The sequence below is a fragment of the Falco biarmicus genome, chromosome 7 (genome assembly GCF_023638135.1).
Source record: "Falco biarmicus isolate bFalBia1 chromosome 7, bFalBia1.pri, whole genome shotgun sequence".
NCBI lineage: Eukaryota > Metazoa > Chordata > Aves > Falconiformes > Falconidae > Falco > Falco biarmicus.
This window is the reverse complement of record NC_079294.1, coordinates 39,589,883-39,613,202: the sequence shown is the minus strand read 5'-3', so window position 1 is coordinate 39,613,202 and position 23,320 is coordinate 39,589,883. Positions and strand designations below refer to the sequence as shown.

General features: G+C 39.9%; 1 protein-coding gene across 2 annotated transcripts in view; it reads right to left on the bottom strand.

Annotated features, from left to right (window-relative positions):
• The window catches only part of PELI2 (pellino E3 ubiquitin protein ligase family member 2), a 74,627-nt gene that overhangs the window by 31,086 nt on the left and 20,221 nt on the right, over positions 1–23,320 (bottom strand). For both annotated transcript variants that reach the window (XM_056346750.1, XM_056346751.1), the window contains exon 2: positions 17,133–17,262. In XM_056346750.1, coding sequence (XP_056202725.1) covers positions 17,133–17,262 — 130 coding nt within the window. The remainder of the gene's footprint in view (positions 1–17,132; positions 17,263–23,320) is intronic.

Genomic DNA, 23,320 nt, shown 5'->3' with positions numbered 1-23,320 from the left:
AGGGTAATACTTTAGAATACCACATTTGCTGTTCCTACTTCCCCATACACTTTCTCAAAGTGTCTTTTATTATATCAGCATTTCATTAATGCAACTCCTCAGCAAGTTACAGAAATGTCAAAGGAAGTTTCTTCTCAAATGATGACTTACACAGATTCTTTGCATTACTATGTAGGCAAGCAAGGATTTTTTTCGGACTAGAGCCTGCTGAATGAGTTTCTCACATATGCTGCTCAGCACACCATAGACTGTTCTCCTGGGTGCTCTCAATTATCTTCAACCCAGATGACAATTCCACTTGCGAAAAATTAGGGTCATCCTTCATATAGTCCTGTCTTCCATTGAAATGGAACAATATAATGCGTAACACCAGAACACTGAATTCTCACTGGTCATGGCACATTTTTTCCCCGCCTCCTCTTTGCTGAGGGGGTCTGAGAAAGCCAGGATTTGCATCATGCCAAATCTATGTATTGACATATTCTCTTTTAAGAAAAATATTTTGGATAGACCTGTCCATACCACCTCTGTTTCTAAAAATAAATACTGAACAACAGTTAGCATTCATTTTCCAGGCATAGACAGAGTACTGTGAATTGCAGATAGCTACTTAAATACATTCTTTTGAAAAGATTATAGACTTTCCCTTAACAAGGAGCTATAAAAGCATGTATAAAGCATTCGTTTCCCCAACGTACACTCAACACCTAAATGCTGGCAAAAATATCACTATATACACTATGGAAAAAGAACTATGCCCCACTGAAATACATAAGCAAAAAAAGAAAGATGCATGTAATTTAAAAAAGTAGTCTAATATGAATTATATGGAGTTTAATCTTTTAAAGGGTCTTGAAATATTAGGTGCCCAACTGACACATTCTTATGCAGTGGAAAGCATAAACATAAGACAATTTTTGTGTACGTAACCCAACGCATCTTTATCAGTCTTGTGCTGAGGCTCAAACTTAGATTTAATTGCTAAAACTGTCAAATGAATGAAGGTTTAAGTGTTATGAAGAGACAAAGCACTGCCTGAAGAGGACGATGTTACCACGATACATAACTAACAGCCTGGAAGGTCGGAATTATTAAATACTTGCCCTCAGGGTTGATTAGCAAACCTAAAACTTCAGGAAAGCCTGCTTAAATACACTATCCCATCATGAAATTGCTGTTATAGCATAAAAGTTAAAGTATTATGTGCCTGTCAAACTGCATTAAGCAATATTAGAAATACACTAGTTTAAAGCCATTTCAGAGATGCAATTGTCCCTGTTTTTAGCTGAGAGCAGTGAATGAGCTGATGCAGCAGAACAGTCGATATTTTTGCTACATCACTATCAAACAAGTAGGTTTAAATACTAAAAGGTCTGTCAGAATTCACACAGATTCTCCTGTTGCTATAAGAACAGCAAAAAAAAAAGGCTGTTACATGTTCCATCTGCAAGTATGAAATACTACACACAAAAATATTTGTTGTCTCTGCTGAATCCTGAACTTCACCATGCTGCGAAACCGAAGCAGCTAAAGAGCAGCCACTTTAATGAAGCCCCACGGGAGGACAAAGATAGAGATAACTGCAGCTTTGTATCACTGCACATCAACCTGACTAACTTCTGTTAGCAAGTTCAAATGCATTTTCACAAATTAAAGAATTTTTTATTTTTCTTTTGTTTTTAGTTAAAAACAAACAAAAACCCCACACAGCACTTATGGAAAAGGCATTCAGAAAAGAACAATGCGCTTAAATTGTAGGAACAAAAGACAGACATTCCTCCTAGAGGAAAAAAGCTGAGTTGTTATTATGAAGCCTCTCCAGCACAAACCCTACAGGAAAAATGAGCTGAAATTCTGTCCAGATCTAGAAAGACTCATTTTTATTTGTGACACCAGGAGATCACAAATCAGTGTTCTGCCGCTAGACACGCAGAAAGATGACTGACTTTCAGCTCAGACTAGCTTCCAAGCAAAATAATAGTACTGAGGAAACGACAGCTATGAAAGAACAGCATGTATCCTACATTTTTCCCTTCAGCAGTGAAAGGCTTCAGTACCAAGGAAAATATAAAAACAGCAGAAGAGTTTGAAGTCAACTGTAACATGTAATTTTTGATGCTTGCCTCTGTGCATCTTACTTAGCAAAGCACATGAAGTACTGATTTTGAGTATGATATAGTAAAGCAAAGACATAATCTAGTGTAACTAATATTCTAATTATAGAAGCATGTGTATTACTCCAGGATTCACCTTCACAGAAACGTGAACAAACAGCAATGCAATAAAATCCTACAATTTCCAGCTGTACAAAGTCAAGACCTATTTATTCATGAAGATTCAAAACCAGGGTTCAGTGAAGATTTTAGGATTTCAGCCAGAACCAGTAGTGTTCTGAACTACTTTCACGAACACCAGCATTGAAAACAAATTAAGAGAACAATCTGTAGTTCTAACATTTTAGATTATTAAAATATCTTTTCCAGATCTAATGTTACATGTGAATATTCTGTCAACACATCTCCCCCCTTTCTGTTGATACACTGCCATAATTTGTGTTCAGAGACAAGGGATGAAATCTCTATGGCAAAAACAAGTTTCTCATTTTGCCAGCTCAAGAGGAAAAAATTAAAAATCAAACGCTACGAACACATTTGGTTGGTATTGTGGATTGATATATGGATTGACAGGGTGGAAGTGTTAGTGGTACGAATGAAAAAACCTGGGACACATCAAGTCTCACAATTCCTATTTTTACTTCGTATGTATTCTAGTAGGAACAAGGCTCTACAACAAGTAGTGAGTGCTAAGCATAGTGCATATATGTTTTATATATTAAATGCAAAATGAGAAAGAAAGTTCTCTTTAAAAAACCCACGAGTACAGTTTTTGAAAAGCAAAATGTTAAAAGAAAATGTTCAGCAATGTTTTTTCAAAGAGCTCAGCCAAGGCATCTCACTGATAGCTGTCATAGGCCAGCTAGAAAAAAGAAAAACCTCAACCAGCCTCAAGACTCAAGAAGTAAGGTGTCCCTTACTTCTCAGTGACACCAGAGCACTGAGCAGAGGAGCAGCACAAGATAGGTAACTGGCAGTGGATGGGAAAGGGGAGGTGCGTTGGGAAGGACAGTAACTGCAGAAGAGCTTTAACCCATCCTTTCAAACCATTTCGTTAAATCAAAGCCTACTTCTTTAAGCTATGTATTACATCCACTTTTGTAAGATGTGCAGGAGATTAGGCATAAGGGAAAAAACCCAAACCTGATATTAAGGCTTCATTATCAGCTTGTTTCCAAATTATATGACATTTTCTCATAAGAAGTTATTAGAATACATTCTTCCAAAACTATGTCACAGCCCAATCCTATATATTATTTAAGAGTTTAACGCAACCTCCTCAGCCCCAGTTTTTAAGGCTTTAAAGTCTCAGCAGAGTTGAGAACTATCTCTCAACCCAAATCACCAGAAAGCAACCCTTCACTTTTTACACATACAACCAACCAAACTGCATACTGGACAAGAAAACAACCTGCCCCAGAACAGTATAAATATTTAGTTTTTGCCAAAAGCACTTTAATATAACTACAATCCCCATTTCAGAGGTGTGGTGGTTTCCTCCAACCTGAAGCAAAGCATACACTCAGTGTAACATGTTATTAATATAGAACTACTACAGCAAAGCATAATAATAAATTGGATTAATACAGCACTGACAATGCCAAGACATTTAGTACATTTTTTGCTTTTCTGCTCTGCCTGCAATTGCTTGCTGTTGACAAAATTACGCCAGCGAATTCCATCAAAGGTGAATCTTACTCCACTCCAAGTCTTCCACTAGTCTCCATGAAAGAGCATTCAAACATCTTAGCAGCTATAGTTAGTAGGCACTAAACACACACATTTAAATGTATCTGAGATGCTTCACAAAAAAGGGTTGCAATTGTAAATCGCATGCCCCCCCACCCCCCAAGATTTAAGTTTCCCTTATCAATAGTTGTGTTTTTTAGTGACAAGAGTATGGTATCGAGACCAATGCATAAACAGAAAACCAACCAAACCCAAAAATAAAGTGCATAAGCAGCAAACCATCATGTCCAATTCACGTGAAGATTTTTCATTTTAATGAAAACCTACTTTTTATTGTAATTGTCCATGAAATACATATTGATGCACAACAGGAAGAGTTACACAAATCATACAAGAGACATTATGTACCTGTAACATGCATTTCAAGTGCTCTCTCCTTCCTGTTAATCAAGCCTGAGAAACACGAGACTGAGACAATCCTGGAACACTAAACAGGCTGATTAGATAAGAATCTAGGTATCTGATTTATGAACTTTTACTAGCACTAACAACTCAATTCACAAGTTGGCAAGTGAAAGCCAAGAAAGAACTGCCTTTAAGACAGACCATTCAGGGCTAAAAAAGCCAGCCTTAAATATCAGCAGAGCTATGCACCATTAGCAAATGATTCTGGGTATGACATTTCCTTGAAGGAGACTTCCTTGACTTCAAAACAAAGAGAATTGGAATCTTGGCAAGAGGACAGAACAAAATGACCCTACAAACACTCCCTGGGTGTTTGGCAGAAATATTACTGGAGGACAACAAATTACACAAGGCTCCAAAAATGTTAAACGGTCACTGTACCCAAACTTGCTAGGGTTCCTTCTGGAGTCATCTTTAAGCTAGGACTAAAACAGCAATTAAGACACCTAAATAAGTATGACCTACCATACATATCAGATGGCTAAGCCGCTACTGAGTCACCACAGCCTTGACCAAAAGAGGCACATGCTGCTCAGCTGAGCCACCTTCTAGACTCCACTGACGTACAGACTAAACCTGCACAGACAAGGCTTCAACATCTTCACACCTATAGCAAGCGTGTCAAACACTGGTGTTGGTCTCAGACTCAAGCCCAGCCTTAATGGCCCTGACACTCCTTTCGGTGACCTCCACAAGCAAGAGCTGCTGAAACAGCTAGGCTGCCAAAGTGATGGAGTAGTTCTACTGTATCGACCTTTGAGCGCTGTTGTGGTGTTTTGTTTTTATCTATTGCCAAGTGGCTTATTCAGAGCAATTCTAGGCAGGACTGTTTCACCTACTCAAATAGGGTGGCTCCCAGACATATCGGAGATCATCTAATTCGCACTAATGCTCTGCTATCAACGCTGCAGCTAAGCATTATGTGGCACACACCAGAACAGAAAGGATTACTGCTTCATGAAAGCTGTAATATTTGCTTGTTGAGACAGAACCATCATCTCCCAGCATTTGCATAGCCCGCAATCCTACCTGAGGCAGAAGTATTGTTTGTTACATTCTAAAAACTTCTCCTTTTCAGAAATTTGTTTGAAGCCAACCGACCCTTTGACCTAGGAGGGTGCCTCTACACTCCTGTTCCAAAATGGTTTAGTGCTTTTAAAGTTACACGTGTTTACCTTCACTGACACCACGTAAAAACACTGTTTCAGTCTGAAAAAAGCTCAGCACATTCATACTGCCACACAACATGATGGTATTCCCTCGTCATCTGTATTTGGTATGCATATATGTATTTTTATCGTTATCGCCAAAGTTTAATCAGAGTATTTTCTACATAGAATTCCTGTGCAGTCACAGGAAAATCAGGGCTCTACTTTTTCACCTTAGCAAACACATCATCTAAAGATAGACAGAGACAGGAAATCCCTCCTGAAGGTGATGGAATCAAGCAATGCAATGCCACTGCTTCACCTCCACCATCACACAAATGTCAACTTTCCAAAGCATTAAACAATGTTCCACATCAAGAGTTTAAAAAATGAGGAAGACTGAACTAAAGCAATAGCAGACAGGACAGCAGCAAGTACGCAGATACTGGTATAGAGAGAGATTAATTCTAGAGCACTAAGGATTTGAAATAAACTTGGATGTTACAGAGGTTTGCAGGGTAGGTGCAGGCTAATCTATCGGGATTTGGGGATGTTCTTCCCACCCACTCCCCAGGAAAAGGCCTTCTGAACTTGAAGGTCTGGAATTAATCCCCACAGCAAACAGGAAGAAAAAGATTCTGCCAAAGAGTTTTAATAATAGATTTATAAGAAGTAATTGTTGTCCAACATCCAATATTGGAACAAAGTACAAGGTATAGAACACAAATTCTTGTTCAGACTTACTGAATGAACTCCATACTCAAATTTTACTGTAAAAATTTTATATCCACTGATCTAAAGCTACAAATTCTTTAAATAACGATTGGAATGCTTTTTTCCCCAAATCCCTGAAATATTTTCATGGCAAAAGCCATAAAACCAGTTTAGAAAAATATCTGTAAAACACACAATGCATCATCCAAATATGTACATTTCATAGTGTTCGACAAAGAAACTTCTGGAAGAGTTTTGAATTAGACTAATGAATGGGGCTACTACCTTAACTTGATAGCCTGATCTTTTCACAATCTACTCAAAACCTTGAATAAATTCATACATCCAAAGAAAATTAAAAGATATGCAACATCTTTCCTTTATGAAATCTTGTTCTATTATTTCCAGAAAAGAAAAGGTCCTTAGGAAAATTCTGTTTCTATATAAATCACATAATGACACAGCAATACTCTAACTCCAGTGCTATCTGCTACTATAATACAAAGACACTAAGACACAACATTAAATAACCAAAATATTTTTGAGCAGGGTAACTAGAGTTAGACCTTCCCATTAACAGTCAAGATAACAGAGTGGTATTTTAAGATATTCTACATGGGTTGACTCTTGCACAAAAATGCAAACATGTTGTTTTGACTTACAGTTTATTTATTCCACTCAAGCAGCAATAAGTCAGTTTTTGTGACAAAACACCAAACAGTAAGATTTGAGAAAGCTTTGAGGGGGAGGGGTGATTTAGGAAGAACACTTTATGAGCCATTAGAAGTTTCATAATCCAGCTTTCCAAGGCCAGCTTTTCATTTGGAACAAAGTAAGAGCAGCTGCCCATGCTGAAGCGAGGTCAGCTTTCTTCCTGCCTGCCTCCCACCTGGACCACCAAGGCACTGCCTTATTGCTGACCTTCAGCAGTGGAAGATTCCTTGGTGGGCTGAAGCAGAGAGAAAATGGTGTGGAAAACAAAATGCCAGCATAAGAAAACAGGGAGGAGGAAAATATTTCTGCATGTCTTACACATTAGTCTATTGTCTAAAGTTTATAATAGCAAATGTCATTATATGAAGGCTAGCAGTCAAAAGTAATCCACAAAGCCCCCCTGAAGTTCCTTTCAGTCTTCCTTCCAGTTTTTGTGGGTTTGCAGTCCCTATCCTATTCAAGATTTCCTCCAAACCTGCTTGGTAGAAAATTCAAAACTAGTAAGGTTTGGATATATAAAGTACAGTGTGATCAAATGTGCAAACCAGAAAAACCAGCCTATAATTGCTGAAGATCTTTTTTGACCGTTCATGCACTCTTTTTGCATTCATGCAGTACAGATAAAAAGTTTTGCTTTAATAACAAAACCTCAAACACAACAACCCCACACCTCTCCACCACAGGAACTCCTTAATTACCTTTTCTGGAATTCTGGAGTCGGGAGGAGACTGCATGTTAAACAGATGCATAGTCAAAATACTGTGAGGGAAAGAGCTTTTAAGAGAGAGGCTGGTTATCTGTGTCATCAGCTTAAATCCATCCATCCATCCAGTGAGGGACTCCAAGGAGAACTACTCAAGACTCAGTTGTGCAAAAACAGTCTCCCAAAGTCCACACTTAAGCCAAGGACTGCAGGACAGCTTTTCCCACATAGAGCATCTGGGTATTTTGGCAGTAGCGTTACACTGGTGACACGTAACTAAGGCCAACGTCAGGAACTGAACCATTCTTTTAGGAAGACAGCACAACTCATTCAAGAATGCACATACCTTATGAAAGCAAGGAGAGAAAAAGATGGAATGAGTAATCTCATTCAGCTAAGATTAAGCTTCAGCAACAGCAGCTGCTTAGGAAGAACACTGTCTGGGGAAGGGAACAGAAGCTCTAATCCTCAGAGGCCGTAACCCCTACCCAAAGAACAGCTTCTCTGAGGATTCCCCAAAGAGCTGGAGAACAAGCAAGCTGCTACAGGTTCAGAAATAGTAGGATCATCCAGAATATAGATGTATATGCTCTGGTCCCACAAAGTCTTGATTTCCAGGAGAAGTCTGATCCTACAAAAGGAAATATCCCTTCAGCTGAACTTAACTGAGATTTGAGATAAAGGAGCAATAAAAACCAGCAGTTTGCCTTGCTGCAGAGCAAGTATTTAAATGTGGTTTGTATCACCAGGAAAGTTCCAGGTTTTTTTCAGATTTCCCTTCTCAAAAACAATATCCCTCACTGAAGCTGTTCAGACACAAGAGCTCTCCAAGCTGCAAACTGGGAGTGCTTTGTCATCTAAGCCTCTCACCAGTTGAAAAGTCTGGGAGGAGAAACAGAATTGGGCAGCTACAGGTAACTACATGCAGACCCTGGAACTGAAGTTTTGTTGGTCACACGGGAGCCATGAAACAAAGTTAAACAAGTAAAAATCAAGCCTGCTGTTTGCTTCCCCTTTCCTTACCCTGCGTTAGGGCAAAGGAGAAAGAAAACGTATGTCTCAGTATCTTAAACCTAGAAAACAGGAATTGTTCCCAGGGAAATCTCGGGAACCACAAAAGTGGTAGTTGTCAACATCGAAGGCTGAGCACACAACACTTCTGGATGATCCCAGTCCAAGACAGGTCACTGTTAAGGCACTGGTTTCATGCTCACGAGCAACTAGTCAAGTGCCAGGCCAGTAGCCACTGGAGTGAGTTACAGGAGAAATACGTGAATCTGACTTCAGCATACACCAAATCAGTTTTTTTTCAGCCAGACAGGGACCAACACCCTTCCTTGGTTGCCAACACTAGAAAGCAAAGGAGAAGGCATCCATCATTCCCTGACTGTAGTGAGCTCAGTGTAGGAGACATCCCTCTGAGCTCAGACTGATAGGAGCTGGAGGAAAACAGAGTACTGTACAACCAAGCAAGCTGGCAGTGCAGGGCTTTTAATGAGCTTCCTCAAGTCACAGCGATAGGTATCTGCTGTTACTGAAATTAGAAGGCCTAAGTATGTATTACCACACACGTTATCCATACTAGGCATCTGCAGAGTCCAGAACTTCCTGAAGTACTGGCAGAATCACTATGGACAAGAGACATATCCAGAATTTCAAGACAAGTCTGTACATAACACATGCAGTCTTGAATCGAGGTCATATAAGTACAAGCTCTGATGCAGACCCAATGGCTAGACAAGCTTGCTTCCATGGAAGGACAGCTCATGAGATGTTAAAAATAAAAAAGATAATGATCTTGTAGAAGCAAACCCATAGTGCTGAAGAATTCTGAATTGCTCTTATGACTGCCAAACACAGGTAACAATTTCTGCACACAGCGCTAAAGAGCTTGGAGCATTCAGTGAATGAACCATCACCACAAGCACTTTGCTGGGGATACATCCCCTCAAGAGTACTCCCTGTTTTTTCCTAAAATCTTTGTAAGTTCTTCGGTGTTGAGTAGGAGCAAAACAGCAGGATCCCAGAACAAAGTAGTCCTGCATCTAAAAAAGTATAAACACACCTCAGACAAGAGACCTATAGTGGAAAGAGGAATCTTGTAGTCCCACAAGTCAGTCACCCCTCTAGTACTTCACTCAGTGCAAATATGACTACATCTGTAAAATGAGTAATTTTATAAAAGACTCCCAAATAGAGAAATATTTAGATTGTTATTTCAGTCAACAAAAATCTCAAAGCACTCTGGAAAAGAAGTATTTTCTATTTTCTAAAAAAGGGGTATCAGCTGTGTGTTTCTTTGAAAATTTACTGTTGGCCCATGAGGCTTGAACTGCTGTGTTTTCAAAATAACTGCCTCTCCCAACAAGGCCTTAGAGCATAGGAGTCACATCTACTCTTTGAAGCAGTTCCAGCTCCTCTGTTCCAGGAGAGCTGTTCCACACTGCTATCACTGAGTATACGCTACCTTATTCTTCCAACACAATTCATCCATTTAACACAATTTCATTTGGACATTACAGTTTGAGGTAACAGGAAAAGCACATATATCATTAGCTGCATGTTCCTCTTGGCACCGCATTTTCTTTTGGGAATGAAAATATATACATAACATTAGCAACAAATACTCCAGGAGCCTTCAATTTTATCAAAACAGGGTAACACAAAAATAACGTGCACACTGCCTTACACCTCCCTCATAGCACCAGAGCTCTGTCTTCAGTTCTGTGGTACAAGTCTCAGTCAAGTCCAGACACTGTGTCATACATGCTATAAAACTACATTCTATACAGCTCAGGATCCAACTGTCTCTCTCTACGGGGGCTTTGCAGTTCAAAGCTAATGTGAAAGTTGCACTTCAGACCTGTGTGAAGTCCCCCCATGACAGAGGTAATGAAGCATGTGTCCAAAACAGTAGCTAGGAATTCCTACTTTACAGATGCCTCAGACTCTTCTAACAGTTGTATACAAGCCCCTGTAGCCATCAGGCTGTTCATAATTGTGCTGCAGCACAGCCCACCTACACACCTGGAATGCAACAGCAGATTGTCACCACTTTTTAAAATTCTAGTGAAGTTCTCATTCAGTAATGCCAGCTTGCAACGTGTTACCCCTGACAGCAAGTTCCAAGTTCAAAAGGCAGTACCACTGTGCTCAGTCCATGTGGCTTCATTCAATCCAAAACCAGTTTCAGGTTTTCTCCTAACTTTTATGAAGCTCAGCCCAGCCCAGCTCTCAGGAGACATGCCCTTCTAAGACCAGATCCATTCCAGCCAATTAAGAGTCTGAATAGAACATGTGTAACAGGACAGACCTTTACCGCTACAGTAGGTGGTCCAAAATTTCCACTTTAAATCCTGAGGAATGGTAAGGGTAAGCATGCAGAAACCAGTCAAACTGGAACAAGGTAGTTTTAAACAAGTTGTGCTATACGAAGCTAAAGCAGTGAAATTGTTTCTTTCAGTGAAACGAGCGGCTCTGCTGCCTGCAGTAGAAATCCCCCTTGTAGCTTTTCCAGTGGCACAAACAATCGAGGACATTCCCTGATGGGCAAAAGCATCCAGCATCTGACCTTACACTACAGCATTTTAAACTCAGCTGAGGTAGTCTCTACTTTACCTAGCTCTGCATTACCACAGGACCAAACTCCCCCACGTTATTTCTGACACGGTTAAGGAAGCTGCAAACTGATAGGAATTGCACAGCAGTGGGTTACACAGCCCGGCTCCCAGAGGGAAGGGAAGTGGAAGCATACGGGGAAATGCAATGCTCCCAAGTTTAACACTAGCCCTGGTGATCACTGCACCTTCCTTTGCTTTCAAAGGGCACCCAACTTCATATAGAATCTGCTCCAAATACTGATTTAAAACAGATGTAGTTTAAACAGAGTTTACAAGAAAAGCATTTTTTGATCTTCTGTCTACCCTCTGAAGGGAGAGCATGAAAACAAAAAACAACATTAAGTCATAAAAAAAATAATTGTTGTAGTCCTCAGCAATTTTTAATTCCTTTTCCTTCACTAAACATCTGGTTTTTGTTAGAAAACACTGTAAAATGATTTTCCAAAACCTTTGACATGCATTCTGCTCAATAGGTCCCAAAACTTCAGGAAGGAGAGCTTCAAACCAACCAACAGTTGTTATTTATTAAGCCCTACTAATGAAATTTCTCTAACCATTTTCTTCTGTCTAGCCATTCCCTGCTATGTGCAAGGACAAGGGCATAGGAACTTAGCGTGTTAAGATGACGCTCATTTCATAGAAAAGGGCATTACACCAAGGAAACTATTATTCAAGCAGACTCAGTCCAATGAGCCAAGAAAAAGCTTCTTCTGCACAACTCAGGACTCTCAGGATACCTGTGTGATTAAGTTACTTCAGAACAAATTAGTGCTCCACGAACTGATTACACCATAAATAAGCCCAGTAAGAAAGAGGAGGATACTGTGTCTGTCAGTGGCTTCTGACAGCAGCTAAGCTCTACAGCTTTCATCCAGAATGAACACCAAAAAGCTGTCAGTACTAGAAGGATTTCTGGGTTTTTTTTTTCTCAAAATTCACAAAGTACGCCAAAGCAAATGCAATATCTACAGCAGATAACTAATCACAAGAATCCTATACTTTCATTTTGTCTCATCACTCAAAGCACAAATTGCAGCTCTCTCCCCAACCTAATAATTATTCGTATGGCTGCATTTTGTTCTTCTCCAGTAGCAGCATGAAACTTGATTTGAGCTGCAGGAACCCAGCCAGTGACTATACAAGCTGCTGTTGTGATAGCACAAAGCAGAAGCCAACTCGGCAGGTAATTGGACTTGAAGTAGGAAAGATCTTCCCCAGTCAGCTTGAAACAGTAATTTCATAGGGGAGAAAATAGGTTGTCTTTATCTACCACAGGTTACCAAAGGAAAACTTTGATCCCAAGACAGACAGACATAATAAATACCAAGACATGGCAGCATAAAAAGGTATTAAAAGGTGGGAAGTTTTGTAGTCTATAGAAGATTGCAAATGTCTTTTGAATTGCTATCAAATTATTATTTGCTATATAATTGCTATCAAATTGCTATCAAAGTATAAGAATGAAATGCTTAGGTATCAAAACGCAACATTCACTTGTTAGAATGGAGTACTTTTAGTGCTTGCTAGTTATAATCTCTTGCCTACTGACTCACCACTTCGGAAAGTTTCAAATGCTGTACATGCTATTACAATAGAATTCATTCATGCTTCCAGAATAATCCTAAGGAATCCTGGAGGGCTAACGTCAACAATTCATGCTTCCATACTTGAAGTAACTCAAACACACACGAAGCTCCTTCTTCATTTTTCTAAACTTCACACCCATGGATGTAATTCCAAAGCATTAGAAAACAATAATGAAATCTAAATGCATGCATACCTAAAGTCATGGAGTATTACGTGACTTGAGTGTTCAGTATCACCAGCAACCTCACTGTTAATGCCAGCTGCCAGCACCCCCCTTCATATGGAACTGGGGGAGTTCTCTCCCAGTGTTATACAAAAATAACTTCTCCAACAACATCCAACAAGGAGTTAGTGATGGCTATGAAGAGGAGGAAACAGGAGTGAAGATCTACCTGTGTTTGCACAGGGAGAAAGTGTTAACCTAATAGCCCAGTGAACAGATTGGATGTGTACAGGAACATGAACATCTTTGCTTAGCAGAAATTGGGATCATACAGTTTTATTTAGACAGAGCTTATAATTCACCTACTTAAGATCTGTAAGAAAGATATACTGTCCTCAAATGTTACTGATTCTACAACATCATTAAGCTGGTTTTGTTTTCAGTTACAGACACCTCTTTCCCTGTCAGACATATATACCCTCAGACCATAAACCCCCCCGACAAATCTCCAAAATACAAAAAAAATCCCTTCAAAATCCTCCCATGCCCACCTACCCCCCAACCCCCTGCCAAACTAGTAAACTCCAGTTTAGCATCTTAGTATCCCATCATTCCCAGGCGATTATTTTGAAAACTTACATCTCCCTCTCACCTGCAGCTCAGCACTCACTGGAAAATTTCTGCACAAGAAAACCATGTAACCATTTCACACACCTAGACTTGAGTCCCACAGCATTAACTATCACGTATGAAAGCAATAGTTAAGATAACTCAACCAAAATAAACATTACAACTAACTTTTCATTTTGTTAAACAGCCCTACTAGCTTGAAGATCAAAATCAGCAATCCTAGCTATGTCATGATGAACTAGTAGCAAACTTAAACCTAAGAGTTTGATAGTCACAGGAAGGTTTTCACAGATCATACGATCATGACTGATGACAGTCTTCCTCTTCATCATCACTGCAAAACAGTGCGGCCAGCAGGACCAGGGCAGTGACCGTCCCCCTGCACTCTGCACTGCTGAGGCCGCACCTTGAATAGTGTGTTCAGTTTTGGGCCCCTCACTGCAAGACAGGCACTGAGGTGCTGGGCCATGTCCAGAGACAGGCAGCAGGGCTGGGGAAGGGTCTAGAGAACAAGTCTGATGAGGAGCAGCTGAGGGAACTGGGGGGGTTTAATCTGGAGAAGAGAAGGCTCGGAGGACCTTACCGCTCTCTACAACTACCTGAAAGGACGGTGTAGGCAGGTGGGGGTTGGTCTCTTCTCCCAGTTAACAAGCAACAGCAGAAGAGGAAATGGCCTCAATTTATACCAGGGGAGATTTAGATTGGCTATTAGGAAAAAATTCATCAAAAGGGTGGGTTTCCTAATTGGCTATTAGGAAAAGTTTCATCAAAAGCATTGGAACAGGCTGCCCAAGGAGGTGGTGGAATCACCACCCCTGGAGGTATTTGACAGCAGTGTAGATGTGGTGCTCAGGAACATGGTTTAGCAATAGGCTTGGCAGTCCTGGGTTAACAGTTGGACTTGATTATCTTAAAGGTCTTCCCCAACCTAAGTTATTCTATGATTCTATGAGACCCAAGTCAATCGAAAAAATGTGACTTGATTTCAAAACAAACTCTCTGGTCTAGCAAAGTGGATTACTACAATCTTGAGTAAGATTCATACACAGTTAATGAAAAGTCTCACAGTCCCGCTCCCCTCCCCCCAGCCGTGTACACAGACACAAACAAGAGACAGCATAAGAGTTTTAAGCTTCCTTCCTTACAGTAATACTGATTTTTACAATGCTCGAAAAAGTCTATCTTAAACTGTCTGGATTCTGTAAAATAGGGGACAGTAGAAAGTTTCCTGAATGGTGCCTAAGCACAGAGTTAATTAAAAGGCTTTTAAGTCAAATGCATAATTTTGTAGAGATGCATGCATATTTTAACAATACTCTGCTTGAGACTTATTACCCCATGCATTTGGCTTTCCCCCAGATATACCCATATACACTCAGGTCAAACAATTCTAAATTTTCTTCAGCACCTCCAGAAGGCAGAGTGGCAAAAACCAAGCACTCCAGTGGAAAAAAACAAAAAGGCACTGATTCATATGCAATTAGCTCAGCTAAATTTACTACTGAAACCATTGCTACTCCAGCTGTCCTTGACACCTGCATAGCAGGGACAATAGAACATGACAAGCATCCTCTCACTATCTATTGCAGTCTTCAGGCTAACACACTAACTTAAAATTGGTGACAGCTACAGTTCTTGAGCTGCTGCATTAATGCAATTAGCACAAAACCAGCCACTCACTGGAGACAGTCAGTGCTTTACCCACTCCTGCTAAATCAACCACCCAAAAAGCATCAGTACTCTAAAAAAACCATGTTTCTTTCTACTCAAAAGATTCAGTTTAAACAGTGACAGGCAAGCAAAGCAAAACAGAGAACTGGTATCTGAAAGGTCTGAAGGAAGGATGTAAAGGGAGGAAACTTGTTAATATCCTGTGCAGCACAAGTTCCCACTGTTTTATCTTCCTTAAATAAGAGTTAGGCTGAAAGACTGAGAGCAGAACACAACTTGAAAGGTCAAGTTGCACGTTGTTTTCTGAAGACAAAGGCAGCTTACTATTTATTTATACATTAGTCTATATTTCTGCAATCATTTACAGGATTTGTATGCAGAAACCATTCCTAGTAAAACAGACTTAGGCTCCAGTATCGAAGATGTCAGAAAAGCCTACTAAAGCATCTTAAAATGTAAGTGTCCTTTCTGTGCATCAAAAGAGCACTCACCGAAATCCACAGCATCACTGTTCTGGCGCACATCCACCAGCCTTGCCCCAGACAAAAGCTCATTTATAAGGGTTCAGAGAAAGTGCAAAATACATTCAACCTGACATTATCTACCTGAATCCAAATCCTCAGAGGAGGGGCTTTAATGCCTCAGACCCTATTCTATCTTTTTAAGGGCACTAATTTGTACAGCACACATTTTACCTGCACTACAATAACAATGCAGATAAACGTTAACCAGATACCTTGTGGTGTTTAAATATTTTGCAACTAAAATGCCAAAATATCATCTGCAGTCCAAATGCTTAAGGCTATCCAGTGAGAACATGCGTGTATTTCCATCAGCTATGTAACACTTTTTTCATTTGTTACATTTTAAGCAAGAGACCAGAGCTACCAACACACAAACATATACTACAGGCCCATTTTGAAGGTTGATTTCATCAGGAAGATGTCACTCGCAGATGCTTTAATTTTGAGAACACTGAAAAGTACTTATAGAAACTGTTAATCCTAAAAGGCTACACATTTATCTGCACTAAGCAGGCCCTATACAATCTTGAAAACAAGCTCTGATATTGTGTGTTTTGAAAATTTTAGGTGTATACTGTGTATGGTATGCATTCTCAAAACATAATCCTGTACTACGGATTAAACAAAATTCTTTTCTTGGTGAAAACAGCGTAGGTTCTCTCCCTCCCCCAGTACGTATTTTGGTAAAAGTGATGTGCACCTCTTACAAACCATCCACTTTTGTGAGGGTCACCACAGAACTGCTCCTGCAGTTTGGCCCGAACTCTAGTCACTTTTTGCTTCTAGGAAAAAGGTTTTGAGAGAAGAGATGGCATAACTTCCTGCAGCTTGAAATATTTTCCACCACAAGAACTCTATCCTGAACAGTTCTACAGGTTAATACGTTACTATGTTAATATATTTACTTTACTGCTTTTCCTCCTTCACCAACACTAAACTCCAGGTAAGAACATACACAATATCATTATTAGCAACAAAAATTAAAGGCCAGAGGGATCATGACTTTTTTTATACCATGACAGTTATTTTCCTGAAGAGGAAAAAGACATACCAGTCTTACAATCCAGTGAGAAAGAAATAAAAGTACTTTTTGTATTTGCATCACCCGACTACTCTATAGCTCAAATAAAACTGTTAGCTCTGGCAAAGTCATCTTTCTGAACAAAGACAGAAGGGTCAGATTATCTCATACCTGAGGTTAAAGACTGTTAACAGTTAAATGGACTAAAATTAAAGATATACCCCCAGAAAGAAAATCCACTGCAGACTTCTTTAAAACAAATATATCTGTCACAGAATGAACCAGGAGCCAGGTAAATCAGTAGTAACATATGAGTTGTTCTCCAGCCCAGATCATCAGCAGAACAGAATTCACCCCACTGCCCCATACCTTTGATGCTTGAGGAGTAGAAATCACGTGAACAGTGCTGGGCTTAACTCCATTTGCCTTCGGTCGCTTATAAAGGGCAAATCTGCTTTTCCTGCGTCCTCTGTCACCATTAGGGAGGGATCCATTATACCTAGAAATAAACAAAAAAGTTTGGCATAAGCCACCACCAGTCTGGAATAGAGAAAAGGAGAGCAGCAATTTGGTCACAATATCCTGATGTCAAACACATGCACAAAACCAAGAAAGGTAACCACCATGGTCAGGTTTGTTTCTTGAATTACAAACATTCAAACATTCTCTACCTACCAACGGCTGAAATTTTATTGATCATTAACAAGGTAATAAACTACAAATGAAACAGTTATTCAGAGCCATAAATACTTAACTCTACAATCCAAGGAATTTGGTATAACTAATCCTAAATCTTCTCTGTAAATTCAGAACATGGAGTTTTAAAAATGTTTTTACCCTGTCATCCCCTCCCCACATCTCATGCAGGAATGGAGAAGACAAGAGGAAGAACAGGGAAGAGGAAGAAACGAAGTCATTTAGGGGCAAGTAAAACTAAGTGATAAGGAATTTTACTCATAGAAGGTTTTTTTAGTTGTTTTCCCCCCTTTTTTTTAAACTCTAATCCTAAAGGCTTCATCTATTGTTAAAGAGGATGCAAGTGTTTTTAATTCACGTGACTATATCTGAAGACTCACTAATGACTTCCTTTATCAGGTGTAACACTGTAGCCTTCGATAGTTCTTTCATCTTTCTCTGAGGACAGAGACCCAACAGATTAATTATTCAGAGAAGTCTTAAGCCTCAAGGGGACACAGCTCCTTCCCCAGGGAAGGCATCAACTGGAAATCTCTTTGCAACACATAAGCACAGAATTCACCATCACCCCACCCCGAGGATTTTGGACAAGTAAATGCTTTGCATCATAGCACTGTCACCTGTAATATTCTTAGTAACTCTCAGCTGGTCTATGAAGATCTCCAGGCTTTACTGTATAGATGCCTCTTGCATTCCTGATCCTCAGAGATTTCAGACTTTTGCCCGAAGAACTACAGAAGTTATTCCATTTATAAAATCTCATTTGCCTTACTGGTGAGTTCTGTTCTGTACTGATCACATATATCCCTCTCCTACAGTCTTTATGATTAAAAGCTAACATTGCAGTCAGGAAAAGAATATGAAAAGGAGAAGAAAGAGGAAGATTTAAAGGTGACTAACTCCCTGCAAAGCAAAAGAGGTTAAAAAAAGTTAGAAGAAATCATTATCTGCTTACAGATACACCCAGAGGTAGCTTAGCTCTACCATCTGCCACACTATCTGCAGATTAAAATCATTTGTTTGTAGCCCTGCAGAGGGCTAATAGCTACTCACTGTTGGGCTATAAGAACAGTTCTATAATAATCACCGACTAGGAAAAACAATGCAGTAGCCCAGAACCTTTTTTTATTGTTATTTGTAACTAGCTCGTGTAACAAGAGAATGCACTTGGAGAGCCTTGTGTCCTTTTGCAAACAAACGAGAAATGGGTAGTGGTTGAACGCAAGCTGTCTCAGAGTTGAGGCTGTGGAGCAGCCCTGTGCAGAAGGCTTACTGCTCACTTCAGCAAGGTTCACCTGCTGTCACACAGGAAAACAGGCTAAAACTTCATACGCACAATGTCTAAACACCAGTGATCTGAATTGCAGGACTGCTGAACATTTGTGAGCACAAAAAAAGAACCAATTTAAATTTGAGATTATTTCAGTCTTAAGTACCCTAGAACATCAAAACAGACTTTTTTATATACATTTAATACACGATGCTAGAGACTTATAATAAGTTAAGAGCTTTTCAGCTGGGCTACAATTAAACTTTATCTCCCACTACCATTTTCATAGAGAGAAATACTGTATCTTTCTGGAACATTAAGAGATTCCCAGCACAGTGAAAAAACACAGGAGCAAACCACTATTATTTCAAGCCAGGCCCACCCACATCTTGGAAACTTGTTATTAACCCTATGCAAGAGAAAAGTAGCACTCTTAACACAGCAAATCCTTGTCACAAGAGAGAAACTCCTAAAAGATACATCAATACAATCCACAGGCAACTTAACTACTAGCCCTTAAAATAGGAATTACTTGATTCTCCAGCTTGCATCTTTCTAGATATATACATGTGCTTTCTTTCAAAGACATTATTACTGTGAATATGCCAGCAAGTTTTAACTTGCCTGAAGACAACATTCTTTATACAAGTATTTTTATCTGAAAACCTGAGAAAGCAGTAACTCCTTCAGAAATAATATTTAACTAGTATCATCACTAGCTTTATATTCTGTAAGTAAAATTTTTGTATTTGTGTAATTGTTAAGCAGTACTGAACTAAAGTGGCTCCACTGAAAGTTAAAACCAGGCTAGTGGGGTTATTTTGTTTGTTTTTTCTCATGTTCACAAAACAACTGTAACTGAGAAAGGCTACTTGATTTCATTTCAGGTCTCTGTGGGATTTAATTACCTGTTTTTAAAAGAGAGAGAAACCACTCAAGGTTAAAAGGCCTTTTGGAAACTTTAAATAGGAAGAAAATACAAGCAAACTGAAAGTTTAATTCATTCATCCTGATTAGCACTGACAAGTTTGCATGAAGGTTTTCCTTGTGCCAATTTCTAAATTTCATTTGCACAAAAGGGCAGGAAGAATTGAGTGGCAGATTTACTATTCGTTATGCTTTAATTACAGACCTGCAAGTTTTATTTTGATCTGACATTGGCAAAAAGAGCTAGGACAATTACTAGGCATCCATGTGTGTGTTGTGTTGTTTTGTTGTTGGGTTTTTTTGGGGTGTGGCTTTTTTTTGGGGGGGGGGGGGGGGGGGGAGGGGCAGGGATCACTCTTGGAGAACTCTCCACAGCTAGCAGACACCTTCATTTTTTCTAGGCCAGGACTCTCAGCTTGTCCACTACAAATCAGCACTCCCCATGGCACTCTTGGCCACACCTTTCCTTGCCACTACCTAAGCAATCTTCATACCAAACAAACCAACCTCGGGATCTTGTCAGCCGCAACAGGACTCGCACCCACTTACCCACCCACTCAGGGTTTCTGTCCTGGTAAGGGTGCAACTAAGGTTGCTCTTGAGGCAGCAGACCCACGGTCACTTCTTGGCAAGTCCCTGCCTTTCTGAACCAAGCTGTCCCACAGGACACAGTGAGTTTCAGCATTCAGGAGGGGGAATACAAGGCATGTCCACCCACACCTTGCCAAGTCAGCTCTTCTAAGCACAAGCACAAGGAACTATAGCAAGAGAAAAAGCCCTCTCAATTTTTCTCAGCTGTTCTACTGAGCAATGCCTGGTGAGGAACAACTGCCTCCTCCCGGGCAGCAGCAGGATGGAACCGCACAGCAAGAGGAGGGACATGGACAAAAGGCCACCAGTTCCCCATCACTGAACACTGGAAGACTCCAAGCTTCCCTATAACCAACAGCAGCTTCATAACCAAAACAGAAGCTCCTTGCTGAATCCCCTCCTGACTCCTCTCCACAAACATCTGGCCCTTTCCCTTTCCCCACACCCTTCCGATAGCTCTAGAAGCCTGATGCAGCTTAGGAACGAGCACATTAGCATGCCAGTATTTTGCTTCACAAGACAGCTAGCACTACCAAACGATAACCTGCAGCTAGAACTCTACTCCACCTCACCCAATGAACAAAACAAAGAAAAACCTACCAGATTTCATAGAGACAGAATGACCATTTCTGAGACAGTCCTGCTCACACACTGATCTATGGGGCACTTCAGAAGTTCTCCAGATGTTCCAAAGCAGATCAATGCATATGGTAAGAGCAGTCCTATACTTCTTCCAAGTGCTTCTCAGTTAACAGCAATACTGGGACAACTAGCATTATGAAACCTTGTGGGGATAATTATCTCTGTTAATAGCACTATTCCTTGCAAATAAGGGAGTGGTGCTGGCATAGGCTATGGGCACCATAATTATCAAAGCCAGTTTCCTACAGATTTGCATCAAACAGTTGATGACTTTAGTATATAATGAACTGCAAACTCCAATTAAGTTTTTCCCATGGTTGGGATATGTAATGCAAGTCTCTCCTCTGCATGGATTCATGGCTGTAGAGCAAGACCACACATGCTCCATTCCATAGTTCAAGCACTGTGGCAAGTTCCTATTTTCTACAAGTCTTGTATGAACCTACTTGACTACTTCAGAGATCATCAAAAACTTTTGAACCATTTGTCAGACAGCTTGTTTTGTTTTTTTAAAAAGAATCAGGCTTAGCCAGTGGCAAAGAGTAAACAAGACCTCAGTTATTTATGACAAGAGCTCTAAAAAAATCTTGACTTGCACCTTGACAAGGCTTCAACTCAGGGAAGTCATCCTCAAAATTAAGCAGAATATCTACTAGCCATCAGACACAGAAGCTGCTGCATATAACAGATTTAAAATTTCTTTAACAATGCTATGAAAATACAAACTATCGTTACACTTAAATACTTCTCCATACTTATGCAACCTACCTCATAAAAGACTACAAACTAGAAAAGTAGTAATTTCCACAGATTAAAAAAAAAAGCGCAGTAATTTCACTCTACTTTCCTCACCTACTACTAGTAGTCTACCGCACACTTCATTTTTAGATGCAAACCATCCCATTTCACAGACTTAGCTATGAACAGATGACATACTACAGTTCAGTTACTATCATAGTTCTAAAAATGAGTAAGAGAAAGCATATCCTTGCTGTGCTAAACAATAAAGCTGCAGAAGTAAAGCCAGACTTGAGGGAATTTTTTTCTTTAAGTATGTTCCGATTCCAAGTTTGGCATTATCCAGTAGTATATACTCCACACAAAAAAAAAATTCAGTGTATGCTTACACTGTATTTTTACCATCACTGAACTAGCACGGGCCAACACTGCTGCCAAAAGCAGCAGTCCTACCTTTCATTTGCTAGTTTGTTCCTGCTACTTCTCTCCCTGGTTCACATGAAGGGGAAACAAAACCCGATTTATGCTTTAAATTTAGTTTTAAACCACAAATGCCTTGCTCTCCAGTTCACTGCAAAGCCACAGAAGCACTTATGTCAGCAACAAGGGAAAAATGGCATAGAGGGATAGGAGAGATTCCCTTGGAAGTGCTGCAAGTCCGAAGTTATCACGACATCTACAACATTGGAACTCTAAAGATACATTATTCAACTCCACAACATCCAGCCACAGAGTTTTTCACAACTGTATGCTCAAGTCTTGACTAACTGGAAAGTCCTCTCCTGCTGAAGCATCTAACATTTACTCCCTTGAATGTAGATTAAAAGGGAAAGTCGCATGCTACTTTATATCAAAACACAAACAGAAAGCTTCAACATATACAATGTTGACATAAAATTAAGTGAACTTGCGTCTCCTTTGATGTAATACCACCGCCAGCACTCACTCTTTACACCATCACCCCTTGTATCATACTGAACTGTTCATTCTGTATCTAGAACCAACAGCAAAATAACTTGAATGGCTTTGGATATATTTTTTTTTTTTAAGACAACATTTATTACAGATACATTCTTCTGTAGCAGAACTTAATTGGCAGACAGCAACTGCTTGTTCTATGATCTGAGAATTTCAGTGAAACAGAACAGTGAAGTTATTCTCAAACTTAATCTCATTGGGAAGTGCTGCCAATTAGGAAAAGCAAAGGTAGGTAGTACTTCTCTACCAACAGGATAGTACTGGTTTATTTTCTCCTTTGAACTCCATTCTCTGGTACTGTGTATCAGTATTACAGATATTAACTCATTATGAATTTAAGTCTAAGCTTGTCTCCTGCTGATTATTACATGTATCAATTTCTGTCTCAGAAGCAGCCTCCACTACCAGAGGTACTGTTAATTGTCAGCCTGTTCCTGTAAGTGAAGTTCTGGCAGTGAATGCAAGACTGCTTCTTGAACAGTGCAGTGCTTCATAGCTGACTACAACAGACTACAACAAAAATCTTTTAACTTTGTAGTTTCTTGGAGGCTGGAAGGAGAACACTGTTGTCCTCATCATCATCACCCCCCAGCACTCAACAAGCAGCTCAACAAGTCTAGACTGACCAGAAGGTTCCCTTCTGTCTCCCAAAGATGCACCTTCCCAACTGCTTTGCATGTACCTTTGGCACAATGCACAGCTGCTTCCTGATCAG